Source organism: Geotrypetes seraphini, chromosome 11, assembly GCF_902459505.1.
Source record: "Geotrypetes seraphini chromosome 11, aGeoSer1.1, whole genome shotgun sequence".
Taxonomy (NCBI): domain Eukaryota; kingdom Metazoa; phylum Chordata; class Amphibia; order Gymnophiona; family Dermophiidae; genus Geotrypetes; species Geotrypetes seraphini.
In genome coordinates this window covers 113,915,309-113,934,136 of record NC_047094.1, presented here as the reverse complement: position 1 = coordinate 113,934,136, position 18,828 = coordinate 113,915,309, and the positions used below count along the sequence as shown (strand labels likewise).

The 18,828-nt window shown below is 42.1% G+C and overlaps 1 protein-coding gene across 1 annotated transcript in view; it reads right to left on the bottom strand.

Moving 5' to 3' along the window:
• The window catches only part of GDAP1L1 (ganglioside induced differentiation associated protein 1 like 1), a 50,461-nt gene that overhangs the window by 11,805 nt on the left and 19,828 nt on the right, over positions 1-18,828 (bottom strand). Inside the window, exon 3 of the mRNA XM_033914227.1 lies at positions 9,353-9,526. Coding sequence (XP_033770118.1) covers positions 9,353-9,526 — 174 coding nt within the window. The remainder of the gene's footprint in view (positions 1-9,352; positions 9,527-18,828) is intronic.

Below are 18,828 nucleotides of genomic sequence, written 5' to 3'. Positions count from 1 at the left end.
TTTGGCCCCAAAGTCTAGGTTTATATTCGAGTATATACAGTGGCTGATCTATCTTTGATTTCTATAACTTAGCTGGCAAGCGCTCAAAATTGACTTAGCCTATTAGGTTTGAGCCGGCCAAAAATAAACTGGATATTCAATGCCGGTCAGCAGAAAAGGCCCAACATCGAACATCCAGGCTCAGCACTGACCGCATGGGTTAACTGGCCTGCCTCCCACAGTCTGAATATTAGGCCCCTAGTTGCTAATAACCTGGGTTCACAGAAAAATGACACACCTTAATGGTAACCCACATTGATCACTTCTCCCCTTAAAGAAAAAAAGAAAAGGCCTAGAAATCAAAATCACTGTTTTTATATGTGATCAAAGTGAGCCAAGTACATGGCAATCAAGCCATTGTGACATCACTAATGAGGTTGACTCTTAAGCCAATGGTAGAATGAGGCATTATGACATCACAATCTCAGCTCTGGTTACCAGAGACAGAAACTCTTCACCCTAAGTGGGGAAGTGATCGATGTGAGCTACTGTTAAGCTGGGTTACCTAGCTGCGCTAACACATTTTAACGGTCGATTCCACCTTAAGTTGGTCACTGGCACTAAAATCCAGAGTCTCTCCTAGCTTCCCATACAGACACTCATGTTTGTCCATTTGTTGAGTGGATTATCTCTGAAACCAACAATCTCCTAGCCAAGCAAGGGGGCAAAGCTTTATGAAATGACATTATCTTACAGCAAACAAGATTCCTTCAGTAGCACATTTAAGAATGGCAGGCCAGTGGCAACAGGGTAGTCTTCCCCATTCCCCTGACTCATTGCAGAGCTAGAGGTGGTGCCGGAATGATGCACCTTATAGTCAAAAGAAGAGTCTTGTAGGTGATATGGAAGGAAACAATGGGCTAGATTCACTAACCTGACGATCGTGGCCACTCCGTGGCAAGCCGACTTGTCCACAACGGGTCAGTAGTTAAATGGGGGTGATGGGAGGAACGCCCCCCCCCTCCGACCACATGGATCGCTAGTGAGTGATCCTGAAGCATGCGCAGATCATCTTCTTTGCCTGTAGATCAATTTGATTTTCTTTTAACTTCACTTTTGAGCCCGTGGTTTTAACCCGCGGGTTAAAACCAGGGCTTGCACTGCGGGGGAAGGGCAGGAGAGTCGGGGCAGAGAGCAGGAGATCGGGACAGAAGCAGGGCAGAGAGTAGGGCGGCAGAAGGCAGGGCAGTCGGAAAGGACCTGAGCGACTGGTCCTCAGCAGTCGCTTATTTTTTGATCGGTCAGCCCAGTCGGTGTCCCTTTTTTTTTTTTTTTTTTTTAGTGAATCGCTGCCTGCCTACATTTGGATGCCGTTCCCCCTCATTTGCATGCGCGGATCGGAGGGTGATCAGGACAAGTTTAATCACAGTACAGTACTTCAATGCCACTACAAAAGCTATTTATGCCACTGATGTGGAGGAGGTAGGATCTCGTGACTCGCCCATTACTGAGGCCTTTTCTTTCGATGGCATTGGGGGTTTTTTGGCGTTAAGCTTGCTGGTTCAATAGCGGAGAGTTTTTCGGTTTAGAAGTGTGTACTATTCTCCTTTCACTCCTCCTTCTGGAAAAGTGTGGCTTAACATTAGTTAATGAGGCCTGTGCTGTTCTCGGAGTACACACGTATCTATCTCTAGGATGAAGATGAACCAGATCTTATTGATCACAGAAACTTTTACTTTGCTGACATTTCTCATTCCACTGCGATGCACCTATTAATTATTTAGTATATTAAATAGTTTCAGTGTTCTATAAATGTATGAAGGTCGCTTATGATATATATATTTTTACCTAATATTGTGCTCCATTTTCTTTCCTCTAGAGAGGAGCTTAATAACTATATATTGCCCTTTGAAAGCAGAAAGGGAGAAGATGCTAAGTGCTATTCTGCAAATACATAGCATCATAGGAGCCAACTTTTCAAAATTATTTGGGTTGCCCAGTGGTGTAGCAAGGGTAGAAGGTACCCGAGGTGCTCTCTCCTCTCCGCACCCTCCCGTGCCCTCCTCTCTGCCACTCCTTCTGCACTATACTCGTGCCCTCCTTTGCCACCCCTCTTAAAATCGTCACCAGCGCAAGCAGCTTCTCCAGCTGCTGCATGTGCTGGCTTTCCCGCTGACGTCACTTACTGGTCCCGCGACCCGGAAGTGATTTCAGAGGAAGCCAGGCCAGAGCAAGCAGCAGGTTAGAAGTACTTGCTCACACTGGTGAAGATTTTAAATAGGTACTGAGTGTGTGTGTGTGTGGGGGGGGGGGCGTGGAGAGGTGCTGGCGCCTCCACCAAGACGGTGCCCGGGGTGGTTTGCCCACCTGCCTCTCCCCTTTCTATGCCACTGGGGGTTCCCAATATCCTCCCTCCCCCAGTAACCACCAAAAAAGAAATAGTCTTACATTTTGTTGAACTTGAAGGTGTGGAGAGCTCACCTCAAACTGGAATGATACCACAAAAATCCAGTGCACTGAGAAGCTAACGGCCACAGTATCCTGCAAAAACACACTTAGAACCTATAAATCAAGCTTGTCATGCTATTACAAAACTGAAAGAGCTCAAACAGCAACCCTGTCTATGAAGAGGCAGCATTTCAATAATTATCACACTGAGATCGAGAATACCAGTACACCATCTCCTCCTATGGGGGAAACAGCATAAGCTGCACCACTCCCAAAACAAATGCAGAATAAGTAACTAAAAATTAAAAATGCAAATATGCAGACAAAACCTGAACCTCAGGAAGACAAACCCTCTATGCAGTAGAACACTAGAAAACCAGAAACCCATTTTCTCGGTGCTGTGTAAAATATGAGAAGAGATGCACATTCCCACAGATTCCAAATTCCAATGACACGCCAGAAAAAAATCAAAATAAAAAAGGCTTTGTATCTATTCTTTTTGCCTGAACATTAATTATACTTTTTTTTTCAAAGAGGCGTACCTAGTATATTTGATCCGGAGCCAATCATTTTTATTAACACCCCCACTTCTTTACATTAAAATAATTATTTTTGAAATGTTTAAGAGATATCTTCTTGAAGTTATGGGGGTTTCGGAAGATTCATTACCCCCTCTATCATAAGTTTATTACCTACCTAATAAAAATCAACCTCTAAAAAGGTCTTCGGACCAAGGATTATTGAATGTAGCAGAGTTATTGGAGAAATCTGATAAAGAGGCAGCAGAACCAAGTACTTTGATTATATCAGTAGCTCTTTCTATCAACAAAGTTTGGTTGTTAAAGTTATTCTTTAAAAATAGGCAGAAAGAATTCATGGGATTTAAAATACAGATGTTCCCTGATCTATCACGGGAGACCCAAAAGCGTCGCCGTGAATTTCTTTTGTTAAAACCAGGTGTTCTATCTTTAGGTGCTTCTTTTTATTTGCGACATCCTTGTAAATGTATAGTGCACCATCGTATAGTTAAATATGTTTTCTTTGAGCCTAATCAATTGACTTCTTTCATAGCGTTATCCCGTTTGGAAGCAGAAAATCTTAAGCCCTAGGACTATTATAGAATAACTCCTGCACTCAGCCTTGTATTCATTTCTATGTATAAGGATGTAAATTAAGTTCAATTCTTTTTCTTTTGTTCTCGCTAAAAGAATATCTTGGATCTTATAATTTGAGGACTTGAACACATTAGCTATAAATTATCTTTGTGTTATGGTATGATTTTCTTGATGTACATAATGCTAATTTTGCTTTCTGTACAAGTTTTTTCTTGGTTGTTTGATTTGAAAATCCATAAATATAACTATAAAAAAAAAAAGAATTATTTTTAGTAATAATCTATGAGTCACACAATAAGAGTGTAACTACAGGGTGGACTACAAAGAAATGTATATTCTATATATTAATTTTAGACCTCTAGTATGTATCAAGTTAGGATAAAAACTTGTATCGTAAATTTGTACTAACTTTATGTATGTTTAACCAGTAACCCGTTCCGAGCCCTTTGGGAACAACGAGATAGAAAACAAATTAACCCCCCTCTTTTACTAAACCACGATAGCAGTTATTAGCGCAGGGAGCCGCGCTGCTTCCGACGCTCCTATGAGCTCATTCTGCACGGCTCCTTGCGCTAATAACCGTTATCGCAGTTTTGTAAAAGGGGGGGGAGGATAATGAATAAATAAATATAGTAGTACTAGTGTTTTAGCCCGTTACATTAACGGGTGTTAGAGGCTTCTCTTCCTCCTGCCCTTGTTCCCTCTGTTAGGTGGTGTGTTTTTTTTTCCCACTCAATTTGAAGCCGTCACCGAGATCACCGTTAAAGCTACAGAAGAGCCTCCGTTTGCCTTTATTTAATTTTTTTAAAAAAATTTTCGTTGTAGGCCTCCTCCCCCTGCCTTTCCCCTTCCCGTCCCACCTTTCGCTTTTTCAACCCCCTTGCCTTTCCCTTTGCACGGTCTCCCTCGTGCTGTGATCATCTGCTCCTTCTTCTAGCCTCACCCTGTGGCGGCGCTGAGTTAACTTCTCCCTTCCTTCCTGCTTCCCTTCCCCTTCGCGCTATTCAAGGAGATCGGGCAGCCTTTCCTCGCTTTCCCCCCTTCTCACCCCCTTTCCTGTGCCTGTTCGGAGGGGAGGCTCTTTTCCGGGATCTCGCTGTCACAGGGGAAGGGAGCCGGTGGAAAACTCCAGAGTGGTGGCTTCGGCCTTGCCCTCCTCCTGCTTTTTTTCCGCCTTCTTCATTGCTCCCTCGGACTTCAACTTAGAGACGATAACGGAATCAGGGTCGGCACGGGAAAAAAAAAGAAAACATTTCCTACCTGTATTACCAACTGCCTCGCGCATGCGTACTCCTGCCTGTCAAGGACATACGGATCACAGATCACGCAGGTAGGAGTGCACATGCGCGTTTAGGGTTTTATTATAGTAGATTAGTGCGTCTATGGTTACATGAGGTCCCCAAAATTTTGGGGGTTCTCGGGGCACTCACAGAGCCGGCACCTATGCATAGCCTATCTTATATAGCCAGATTCAGTGGACGGAGCCCTGAGGTCAGTGCCGATAAGATCCATTCTAAGAGAGTGTTCCCTAAAGTGCACTCTGTGCAGAGCGCCCTTTACAAAATACGAGCTTGGCACATTTCTTGCACCTAACCTCGGGCATGAGCTTGTAGGCCTCCCAAAAACTGGTGTAAATTCTCAAGCCCAGTTGAAGGCAGTTAGGTGTGCAAATGCACATAGTCTATCACATTTATTTAAAACATTTATGTTCTGTAACATACATGATTTAAGAAAACAGCACACATAACAAAATCACAATAAAATCTTCATCCTTTAAAAATGCTTGCATAAACAAAAGCATCTTTAATCACAAAAAATCATTATCCTTCAAAAGGATCGCACAAGCGAATGTGTCTCCAGTAGTTTCTTGAAATTACTCCCAAAGACACACATCTGTAATAGTACTGGAAGGCCATTCCGCCATAATGGTGCTACATGAGAAAAGGAATCAGTCTCGTACTCTAGTAACATGCCTATAATATTCTGTTTTGGAAAAGTGTCGTTCCTGATTTTGATCTCAAACTGCGGGTACAATGATATACAGATAACATCCGCTTCAAAGCCATAGGAGCATCATAATACAGCCTTGCACTTAAATTCAGGGCACACCCCTGACCTGTTAATGTTCCTTTTGGAGTTGTGTGTTATGGACTTTAGGCGAACATGATTTAGAGCATAGACCAGATCCATGCATAACTCCTAATTACTGCCAATTAAGTACTTAACGTCAATGATTGATTGTTAGCACCTAATTGACTAATTAATTTGTGTACGAATCTGGGATTCTGCCCAAATTTGGACGGCCTTTACAGAATCTGAGTGATAGTGTGTATTTTACATAGGCGGAGTCTGGGCAGATTATTAGTAGGACTCACAAGCGCATAATTTATAGAATATTATAATTTACACAGGTATCTTTAGCACCGAGGCGCAAACACTTGCACCAGCTCTATGGCTAGCATAAGTCCTTATGCCTAAATTATAGGTTATATTTCACTTCTTACATTAGTATTCTATAAAAGGAAGTAGGTGTCTAATTTCCTTGATAGAATAAGCGCTGCATAGGCATGCCCCAGATACCAAAATATAGGCACTTTGGTCCAGATTCTATAAAAGATGCTTAAAGTTAGATCGGTATGCCTAGCCGATTTAGGATTCTAACTCAATTATTTAAAAAACGTTATCAGCACCGATAAAAAGCAATTAGCACCTCAAAATTGGCTTAGATTAAAATTAATTGGGTAGTAAGTACCTACCGTGGTGTAGTAAACCATCCTGGGCGCCATCTTGGTGGGGGCACCAGCACTTCTCCTCCTTTCCACCCACCCCCACTCCTCCCGTGTGCGCCTTCAATTCTCCAACCACCGTACCTCTGGCTCTTGCCAACGCAAGCAGCAGCTCCAATCTCATGCCAGCCTCGGCATTCTCCTCTGACCTTACTTCCGGGTCCCACGACTAGGACGTGACTTCAGAGTGAGAGCCGACGCTGGCGCGAGCAGCAAGTTAGACATGCTGCTTGTGCCAGTGAAGCTAAACAGGTATGGGAGAAGGGAAGGGGAGCGTGTGCAGCAGGGGGGTCAGGAAAGGAGCGGTGGGGGGGCAGAGAAGAGGGCGAGGGGGGCACCACCGCCCCCAGGTACCTCCCAGCCTCGCTACGTCACTGGGTACCTAACTCAGTAGGCGGATACCACTTTCAGGTAGGTTCCTAGTCCAAGGCACTTACGCGAAAGTAGGCATGGTTACGGGCAGATTGTGGGCGTATTTAGCATGTAGGCACCTGTTTTGGACTTAAGCGCCAGTTTTTAGGCTACGAAAACCCTGGCATAAATACAGTGCACCTAAGGTTATATGCCAGTAGGCGCCTAACTTAAGATTGACATGCGCTAAGCGACGCATTCCTCGGCACCTTTGTTTTAGGCGCTGTTTATGGAATCCGGGCCACTGTGATGGGATTGTCTTCCCCAGGTCTTACTTTTGACATTTTCTGAAACTTTGATTGAATCGAGTTACTCTACTGGTTACCCATCCATCAAAACTCAACCTCACACCATTCCATTTTTCCATCTCAACATGCATCATTTTGAGGCGATCGACATATTATAGCGCTAAGCTAACAGGAGATTCAAAAAAGCAGAATTGTTCATTCAAATGTCGCCTTCTAAATGGTCACATAATAGTCTGTTTCTGTGCATTAGCCATGTGTTAATTGCTTAATGCATTTTAGTAGGGGAATCACGAACAGATTGGAGAAGGTTATCATGCCGCTGTACCGGGCCATGGTGCGCCCTCACCTGGAGTACTGCGTCCAGCACTGGGTCGCCGTACATGAAGAAGGACATTATACTACTCGAAAGGGTCCAGAGAAGAGTGACTAAGATGGTTAAGGGGTTGGAGGAGCTGCCGTACAGCGAACGATTAGAGAAACTGGGCCTCTTCTCCCTCAAACAGAGGAGATTGAGAGAGGACATGATCGAAACATTCAAGGTACTGAAGGGAATAGACTTAGTAGATAAGGACAGGTTGTTCACCCTCTCCAAGGTAGGGAGAATGAGAGGAAACTCACTAAAGTTGAAAGGGGATAGATTCCGTACAAACGTAAGGAAGTTCTTCTTCACCCAGAGAGTGGTAGAAAACTGGAACGCTCTTCCGGAGTCTGTTATAGGGGAAAACACCTTCCAGGGATTCAAGACAAAGTTAGACAAGTTCCTGGTGAACAAGAGCGTACGCTGGTAGGGCTAGTTTCAGTCAGAGCACTAGTCTTTGATCTGAGGGCCGCCATGTGAGTGGACTGCTGGGCATGATGGACCACTGGCCTGACCCAGCAGCGGCAATTCTTAAGTTCTCATATTCTAAACAGACGTAATTATAACTTGGCAATAGGGCTCTTTAAGTGAAATGATGAAAATACTCGAATATAAACCGAGATTTTTGGCTAAAAGAAAATGGCCCAAAAACGGGGGGGCCTCAGTTTATATTTGAGTCTCCTTTTTCATGATGGTGCTTTTTTTCTCCCCACCCGATGACCAACGCTGCTATTTTCTACCCCACCCCACCCCTGATGTCCAGCACTGCTATCCTCCTCCCCTCTCCGATGACCGGTACTGTTGTTTCCCTCCCCCTCCATTCCTTTCCTCCACTACCCGCTTCTGAAACTTTGGTTGGTGTCGTGACCCCAAGTAGGAAGATATTTGTTGACTCCTTCAGCTTTTTTGGACTCGAAACAGCCACAACTGAAAAATTAGTGATTATTTATGACATACTCAAATGTTTAATCTCGGTTTATATTCAAGTCAACCTTTTTTCCTCCTTTTTTTAGGGGAACATGGTTGCCATGGTTTATATTCAGATCGGTTTATATTCGAGTATATACGGTAAATGAAAATATTCAGAGGTATTTAAGGAGTAGTTCCCTGGTGCCCGCTCATTGGTACTTCGGAAGTTAAACTGACACCCCCTTTGCAAAAGGCCATTAGCGTTTCTCAACTGTGAGCTACTTTTTTTAATTTTTAAAAAATTTTTATTCAATTTTCAAAAATACAATTCACAAAGAAATTAAAGAAATGGAAAAAAGAAAAAAAGAAGCATATTTTACAAGACAAATTCCCATCTAAACAAAAATTCCTCCTAGGCCACATTATGAGAGAAATTACTCATATTAAACAAACAAATATATCAAGGGGAAAAAGAAGGTCAATTAAAAATGGAAACTTAAGACTGCTTCTTATCTAGAAGCTTCTATAGTAAACCAATTTGAATTTTTATATAATTTACCTAAAACTTAGGCCCTCTTTTACAAAGGTGCACTAAGCGTTTTAGCGCTCGCATTTAGCACACGCTAAATCAACACATGCACTAACCGCTAATGTGTCCATAGGATAACATGCACACGTTAGCGTTTAGCGCACGCTAAAAAGCATAGCACACCTTTTGTAAAAGAGGGGGTTAGGGTGTTCCCTTCTTATTTCCTCAATCAACAACATTATACCTTTTATTGTTCATGCAAGCTTAGAAACTGTTGTAAATGAATAGGATCCCAGAATATAGGGCTCCTTTTATCAAGCCACGCTAGCGGTTCAACGCATGTAATAGCCCGCGTTAAACCACCGGCTGCGCTAGCCGCTACCGCCTCCCTTGAACAGGCGTTAGTTTTTAGGCCAGCACGGGGATTAGTGCGTGATGAAACGTCACGCGCGTTAACCTCGCAAGCGTGGCTTGATAAAAGGAGCCCATAAACTCTTTTATCACGTCATTTAATTATGCATTTACAGCTGTGAGCTACTTAAGAGGTGGCAATCAAAGAGATCACCTACGTCGGATCTCAGCTGTGGCGTACTTCGGAATCATGGACTCTGTAGTCAGCTCCGGGTGCAGGATACAGCCGTGCGTGTAGGCGTCCATTGGCAGGGTATCCAGCAGTTCCCTGTACTGCAGCACTCTGGAGTGAAGGAGGCTCCCGGTTTCTGGGATTAATTGTGGAATATTATCTGAAATACAAACACACGCAGATGGCTTTGCTCATGACGTGGAAAATGGCGCACTGTTGCTGCTGCGTGTCAACGCTGTTTTCTAGGAAGCCCTCGTCACCCTGTTAGACAGCAATAATACAACACCCTTACACAAGGAAATAAATACGTTTTGAAAAATACATGTCCAATTTCAATTTAACCATGGACTTATCTTAATGAAGTTCTTCTTTATGTATAACTCCAGCTTTTTTTTTTAAGCGCAATTTGGGAAGATAAGTCCATGGTTAAAATGAAATTGGACATGTATTTTTTTAAAACGTATTTATTTATTATGAAAAGAGAAATCATTAAGCACTGAGCACTTGAGTGAATGGAGCAATAATAATAATTTAGTATATGAAAGAATAAAAAGAATAGAAGATCTAATCAGAGCCAGTGACGATATTACCACGTAAAGCTCGCCGCTATGAAAGTTTATTGATGTGGTGGAGTGGTGGGGCTGAGGTCAGAATACGAAGAAAGACAGAAAGATAAAAGGCTAGCTAGTATAGTTGGCGGCACAACTGGTAGATTTTTAGAGGTGTTTTTGAGAAGATTGTGAAGTAATTGCATCTAAGAAAAAGACTACTGAAAAAGGGGGTACAGTCGTATATATATATAAAAAAATCAAAAACAAAAAATGTACTGTATACTAGTTTAACAGAAAACCCCCACTCACACTCAATCGTAAATCAACAGACTGAAAAGTGAAAAACGGGCCTCATCCACGATTAGCCGGGACTGCACAGTACCCTAAGCCTCTCGTATCATCACTGGTCCGGAAAAAAACTCCATATGTATATGTATATATATAATCACTTCTCAAAAATTTTCCTTCTTCTGTTAAATATATCACATTCGTGTGAATAGGTAATTAATTCTGTGTAAAACAAATTGTAATGGCTACAGATAAAAGTGAAACATTAGTTCAAATTTAAAGTATGTAATACATGTGAAGGATTAACTACCTATTCACACAAATGTGATATATTCAAAAGAAGAAGGAAAATTTTTGAGAAGCGATTTATGAAATGAAAGATTGATTGCAAGAATATATATATATATATATATATATATATATATATATAAGTACGGAGCTTTTTTCCGGACCAGTCCCGGCCAAACTGTGCAGTCCCGGCCAATCGTGGATGAGTCCTGTTTTTCTCCGTTTCTCACATTCACTATTATTATTTCGATTTTCTGTTGATTTACGATTGAGTGTGAGTGGGGGTTTTCTGTTAAACTAGCATACAGTACGTTTTTTGTTTTTGAATTCTAAGAAAAAGAAACATCCAAATTACATCTTTGGGGAAGTATGATAGTGAAATGTGCCGCATGGTGTTTTTGAGGCTTTTTCTCCACTGTTGTTGAAAATACCACATCCTCCTCAGTGTCCTTCCACTTTCAGTATAATTTTTGTAGCTCATATACCATGAATAGGAAACAGCACTATTAAGCACCTCCTTTCTGTCTACTAAGAAAGCCGAGCTGTGAAGGTAAGCATTGGGATTGAGCTTCCAGGAGATCAGGAACTGGGAGTTAGGAACTTTTTCTGCCCACTGCTTTTTGCTACCTCCAGAATCTTAGTACTCTAGCCCAGCGGTTCCCAACCCTGTCCTGGAGGACCACCAGCCAGCCAGCCAGGTTTTCAGGATAGCCCTAACGAATATGCATGGAGCAGATTTGAATGCCTGTCAACTCCATTATATGCAAATCTCTCTCATGCATATTCATTGGGATTATCCCCAAAACCCGACTGGCTGGTGGTCCTCCAGGATAGGGTTGCCAACTGCTCCAGCCAACGGCCTGTTCCACCTAATGCAGGGGTAGGCAATTCCGGTCCTCGAGAGCCGGAGCCAGGTCAGGTTTTCAAGATATCCACAATAAATATGCATGAGATAGATTTGCATCTCAAGGAGGCAGTGCATGCAAATCCATCTCATACATATTCATTGTGGATATCCTGAAAACCTGACCTGGCTCCGGCTCTCGAGGACCGGAATTGCCTACCCCTGACCTAATGGAAGTGCCAGCCTTCTATTCACCTTCTTTTTCCAGTCGATAAATGTTTTATTATTTGGCACGTTTTATTGTCCTTCATGACTTCAAATGTGCAGTTGCTACAGAAATTTAACGCCTTTATAATAATAATAACAATAATAACTTTATTTTTTCTATACCGCCACAATCATGCGACTTCTAGGCGGTTCACAATGAAGAAAAGCTGTACAGTCAGCGAATTACAGTGTATAAATAGATAAGATGTCACTGAGCGGTCAGTGATTACAAAGTGCAAGTTGGTTAGAAGAAAAATATACATTGGATTACAGAATAAGACTTAACTTTTTATGTCACTGTGCTGTGTTTTCGAACCTGCAGTCCTTCTCATTTAAAGGACTACAAACAGGTACACCATAACAAGTTTTTGCAGCACTTACTAACCTTCTGTGCATGTCCTCAGTCCAGCTGCCAGTCACTCCTGTTCAGGACAAAGACTGCCCTATACAGATCCATCAGAACTAGATTTTGAATTGATTGGGTAGATCCAGCCATTTCCATTGAATCACTCCACTCAGGACTCACTGTTCCTTCCATAACTCACCTCCCGCGTGGTCCAAATGTGCCCATTGGAGAATTTGCTTCATTAAACTGACAGCTTATTCCTTCTTTAGACTAATGAGACATGTAGACTAAAGACTCTGGCTGACACAAGATATACCGTGAGCCAGCCAGCACTACAAACTTCCCCCAATTCATCAAACCGAAATGGCGGATCTCTGACAGAAAAGATGCATTACAAAGACATTGTTCTGCAAAGAATATCACACACCAGGGAAAGCAGAATACATTTTTGGTTGGGGGGGGGGGGGGAGTTGCTAATCAACTCTTTCCTGTCCCCAAGGCTTACTAATTGAAGTCTACAAAATCCTGAGTGGAGTAGAATGGGCACAAGTGGATCGATTTTTCACTCCGTCAAAAATGACAGAGACTAGGGGACACTCAATGAAGTTACAGGGAAATACTTTTAAAACTAATAGGAGGAAATATTTTTTTTCACTCAGAGAATAGTTAAGCTCTGGAACGCATTGCCAGAGGGTGTAGTAAAAGCGGATAGCGTAGCTGGTTTTAAGAAAGGTTTGGACAAATTCCTGGAGGAAAAGTCCATGGTCTATTATTGAGAAAGATATGGGGGAAGCCACTGCTTGCCCTGGATCAGTAGCATGGAATGTTGCTACTCTTTGGGATTCTGGAATGTTGCTGCTCCTTGGGTTTTGGCCAGGTACTAGTGACTTGGATTGGCCACTGTGAGAACAGGCTACTGGGCTTGATGGACCATTGGTCTGTCCCAGTAAGGCTATTCTAATGTTCTTATGTTCCTAATTGGCGATCATGTAACTTAGGGCACTCTTAAGTTAGATGTAGTGGGCACTCTTAAGTTAGATGCAGTGGCATACCGAGGTAAGGTGGCGCCTGGCTTTGCCACTCTGTTTGCACCACCACTCTTCCCTGCCACTTGGGTGTCCCCCTACTCTTTCTCGCTACTTGGGCGCCCCCTGCCCTCCATGTACCTCTTGAAATGTGCGCTGGCGAGAGCAGCATCTTCCACCTGCTGCTCCCGCCGGCCCCGGCTCCCGTCTGACGTCACATCCTGGTCCAGCGACCAGAAAGTGACATCAGAAGAGAGCTGAGGCTGGTGCGAGCAGCAAGTAGAAGATGATGCTCGTGCCGGCGAATATTTAAAGAGTACCGGCACCCCTCACGAAGATGGCACCCGGGGCGGTCCGCCCCCACCCTACTATGCCACTGGTTAGATACATTCCTGTTGCATTAGGCGCCAGCCGTTATGCCAGGTCTATGTTCCTGAAGGCGCTAATACTTGCTCACAAAATTTTTGAGCAACTTGCCACAGATTTCAGAAACCAAAAGGGGCCCGTTTCACCCTCCGTTGTGGGCTTCATCAGGGATCCTTGTTTAAATACAGCTTAGCGCATGTTTCTTATCACAATGTGGCTGCTTCTTGAAATTCAAAATTTTATATATATTCGCAAGAGAAATTTAAAATGTATAAAATTTTAAAAATTGGAGGGATTTTCAGGACTGGTGAAAAAAAGACAGAACCAATCAGCTGGAAGATATACTTTTTATTTATATCTGAAGTGGTTTTCTGAGGTCCTTTCCCCTACCAGGTTATTGAACAGATGGAGTTGCTTACGGTTTAAAGTGCATGATTTGATGTTGTTCGCAAATACCTGGTTTTCTACAATGGAATCTACCCACATATAGAAATGTTCTCCATGAGGCAATTTTTAGAAGGTTTTCAGAATGCAGGGCCCAGTGTATATCCCCTACATGTAGAGATTTCAGTTTGAAATCTGTGTGTTCTCCATGCCAGTGTTAAGAACCTAAGAATTGCATACTGGGTCAGACCGGAGGTCCATCAAGTCCAGCATCCTGTTTCCAACAGTGGCCAACCAAGGTCCCAAGTACCTGGCAGAAACCCAAAGAGTAACAACATTCCATAGCTGAGATTGTGATGTCATAATGCCTCATTCCACCAACGCCTAAGAGCCAACCTCAGCAGTGATGTCACAATGGCTTGATTGACCTATACTCAGCTCACATAAGAACATAAGAATTGCCATACTGGGACAGATCAAAGGTCAATCAAACCCAGTATCCTGTTTCCAACAGTGGCCAACCCAGGTCCCAAGCACCTAGCTAGATCCCAAGTCATTCCTGAAGTACCCCCTTGCCAGTCAGCGTTTCAGGCTATCCACAATGAATATGCATGATATTGATTTCCATACACTGCCTCTATTGTATGCATAACTCTTTCATGCATATTAATGTGGCTATCCTGAAAATCTGACCGGCAAGGGGTTACTCCGTTCAGGACACACTTGAGAAACAGTGCTCTACACCAGTGGTTCCCAACCCTGTCCTGGAGGACCACCAGGCCAGTCGAGTTTTCAGGATAGTCCTAATGAATATGCATGAGAGAGATCTGCATATAATGGAGGTGTCAGACATGCACATCTGCTCCATGCATATTCATTAGGGCTATCCTGAAAACCCGACTGGCCTAGTGGTCCTCCAGGACAGGGTTGGGAACCACTGCTCTACACCACACACCTTGTGCCTGCAATACACACAGGGTAAGAGATCTCCAACGAACAAGCAGCTAAGGATTTTCTTTGGAAACTTGGCTTGCAGAGTATGAAAATTCTTCCCTTGCATTTGGCAAAACTCTTCAGAACAGAAAATGATTATCATTTCTTTTATTTTGGCTGTAGAGTCTGGTTGGCAATAGCATTCTTTCTAACACACCCACCCCTGGCAGTAGAAGACAGAATGCAATTCTTATTTAGATGTGTCACATGCTTCATAAAAAAAATAAAATTCAGAGATAGAGAGAAAAGGGATCTCCTTAAGATAAAAATTAAATTCAGTCATTTTTTAAACTGACTTTTTAATCTTGCCGGCACATCAGAGGACACATTAGAAGTCATTGCTTTGCCTAACTGCAGTTGTTTTGCATTATGTCTCTAACTAAAGTTCCTAGTTCAAATTCCACTGCAACCAGCCATCTGTCAATGGGTGAAAACAAAGGACAGGGAGAAAATGCTGGACTGACATCCTGGCAATATTTCAGGATCCAGGTTTGCTCCTCAGTGTCCATTTGTCTTCGACCCTGCTGGCGTTGTGATCTTTTGTCCCACGCACACTACATGTAGAAGTTGTATGGGGTAAAGATAGGGTTACCATATTTTTCCCGGGAAACCCTGGACATGTGACCCTGTCCCATTCTGCTTCCAGCCCCGCCCAGTTCAGGCTCCGGCTCCGCCCCCACAGTCTCCTCTCGTCTTCCAGATGTCTGGAGGGCCTGGAATATGCACGGATGTGTGTGACATCATCCACGCATACTCAGAAGCCCTCCAGAGGCGGCCGGAGCTTGTCGGGGCTTTCCAAAACCCGGACAAATGTCGGATTTTGGAAAGTCTGTCCAGGAGCCCGGATAGCCCTCTAAAAAGAGGACATGTCCAGGTTTTCCTGGATGTCTGGCAATCCTAGGTACAGAGCGTACAGATTTCAAAATAAAGTCGAGGGATCTAGCAAAGTTTGTAAAATGGTCTAGAAATTGATTTAAAAAAAATTGCAGGGTCAGGTGTTCTGGACTGCAAATACTATATGTGAAGCACTTCTGTGCACAAAAGAAGAACAGCTCTTGGAGGTGATCAATCTGATAATCTTAAGATGGCCAAATAGATAGAAAAGGTGACAGATAAAGCCAGAAGAATGCTGGGAACATCGAGAGAGGAATGGCCAGCAGGAAAAAGGAGATGATAATGCCTCTGTATAAGTCTCTGATGAGACCTCATTTAGACTACTGTGTACAATTCTGGAGGCTGCACCTTCAATAAGATGGAGTTGGCTGTGTGTTATTCTGTAAGCCAGTGCACCTAACTCTCATAGAGTGTCTCTCGAAAGGGGACATGGCCATGGAAGGAACATGAGCATGTCAGGAACGTTCCAAAAATTTGTGCGCTTAGTTATAGAATATTAGGTCAACGTGCCTAACGTGGGCGCCAGCATTTACACCAGTTTTCATTAGGCAAACGTCTGGTGCCCTAAAGTAGGCGTGAGAACTGTACTTAAGCACTATTCCATAAAGGGTGAATGCTCTTTATAGAATTGTGCTTAGCACCAATTTTGTCCAGCACCTAATTTTGAACGCCATTTATAAAATCTAAGAAGGCATTCTGATTAGAAGAATAGCTATATCAGGTTTGAATTGTTTTTGACATTCAAACTACAGGAGATTGACGGCCCCCCCCCCAAAAAAAAAAAAGTTAATATCTATTGGAAGAGACTGTAGACGTAAAGTTGTTTTTCTAATGGTGAAACAGCTCAGAGTTTGTAGTCACCTACCAGCTGAAAGATTATATTACAAAATGGAATCTACTACATGGGTTTAGAAACCAACAAAGCACAGAAACATACTTCATAGATCAGACAGTGATGGTTAGAACAATATTAAGCAAGGGTATACATATGTTACAGCTACAATCTGATGACTCAGCGGCATTTGACACAGTCAACCACACTCTTGCTAAATAAACTAGCTGAAATAGGAATTTCAGGAAGGGTTTTACAATGGTTTCAAGACTTCCTAATGAAAAGATGCTATAGAGTGTTAAAAGATGGATCCTTCTTCATCTCCACCATGTGGTGTACTACAAGGACCTCCTATCTCACCCCTATTATATAACATGTTTATGACTACACTGAATTTGATAGTTCTCAGACCCAGGGAAAGGCTCTTTTTATACACGGATGATGTTTTTCTACTAATCCCTGCGAGTCTGAACAAGGTAAGCATGACCACCATACTGTCCAGAGCAATAACTAAAGTGCAAGAATGGGCAGTGAGATACACACACACCTAATCCCAGCTTCCATTGATCTGACAACCAGCACCAGCTTCAACATTGAGAAAACCTCAAAAGTACTTGGAACCACTTTAGACATCTCGTTAAGTTTTGAAGATTGCGTTAACAATTTAGACTGGAAATTATTTCTTATTCTACAAAAACTAAGAAGGCCAAGATCCTATTTCTTCTAACAACATTACAGAATGCTACTGTAATCAACAATATTATCTCTACTAGACTACTGCAATGCACTACTTCCAGGTATGAAAAAACTCAAATTGGTGCAAAATACTGCAGCAAAACGTATATATTACAAACAAGATTTGACCATGTCACACTGTTATTACACTGGTTACTAATAGAAAAACGATTACAATTCAAACTATGCTGCTTAGCATTCAAAATGCTGTAGGGTGACGCCCCTAATAGTTTAGCCAGATTTACTGAACTATTAGGTAGATCTGTTGACCAACATAACTCTAACTACTTGATCCTATCATTCCCAACTCTGAAAGATATAATATATAAGACATCTCACAGCAAATCATTCAACTACCAAATAGCAATAAGTGTGGAACTCACTTCCTATTGAAATTCACACCACCACAATATACACACTGTTTCACAAAAATCCCAAAACATGGGTCTTTATGAAATCCCTATCAGGGTCTCAAAGAAATGTAGACTAATAATACAAATTACTTGAGACAGGGACAATGTGAATAGTCAACTGATATTTCTGATGTACTACCTTGTACTGCTTGAACAAGTTGATAACTTCATGTAGGGCAGTGGTCTCAAACTTGTGGCCCGCCAGGTACTATTTTGAGGATCTCGGTATGTTTATCATAATCACAAAAGTAAAATAAAACAGTTTCTTGATCATATCTCTCTTTAGCTATAAATTACAATATTATTATTAAGACTTAGCCAAAAGGAAAGATTTATAAAGATTTATAAACTATAAAGAGTTTTACTTCATGTAAAATTGTCATTTCTTTAATAAGACATTAACTATTTTTTTCTGAGGCCTTCCAAGTACCTACAAAGCCAAATTGTGGCCCTGCAAAAGGTTTGAGTGTGAGACCACTGATGTAGAGTGTATTAGTTTATCTAACATTTTAAATTCTATACAGAACTCTATATGATAATGTGCTGCTTGTAACCCACTTAGAGCTCTGATCTGTGAGAATTTGTCAGGATATAAGATTGTGATTATAGAACATATTAGGATATAAGATTGAACATAATATAACAGGTTCCTGCCCCATCTAATATATGTGGTACTACAACTGCACAATACAGAAAAGCTAAACTTAAGAACATAAGAATAGTCTTATTGGGTCAGATCAATGGTCCATCTAGCCCAGTATCCCGTCTTCTTGGAGGCCAATCCACGTCACAAATATCTGGCAAAAACCCAAATAGTAGCAGCATTCCATGCTAAAGTCCCATGTCTGTCAACAGTAGACTATGGACTTTTCCTCCAGGAACTTGTCCAAATCTTTTTTTTAAACTAGTTACATTAACTACTCTTACCACGTCCGCTGGCAACGTGTTTCAGAGCTTAACTAGTCTCTGAGCGAAAAAAATATTTCCTCCTATTGGTTTTAAAAGTATTATGCTGTAACTTTATCAAGTGTCCCCTAGTCTTTGTAAATTTTGACGCAGTTAAAACCAAAATCGATCCACTTGTACTCGTTCTACACCACTAAGGATATTGTAGATGTCAGTCTCTTAGAACCCTTATTGCTTTGCCTTAAAATATCTCACATGAATATTCACACAGACAAATTGAGATGACTAAAAGTGGTGCTTAAAACCTTTTCATCTTCACTATAGATCCAT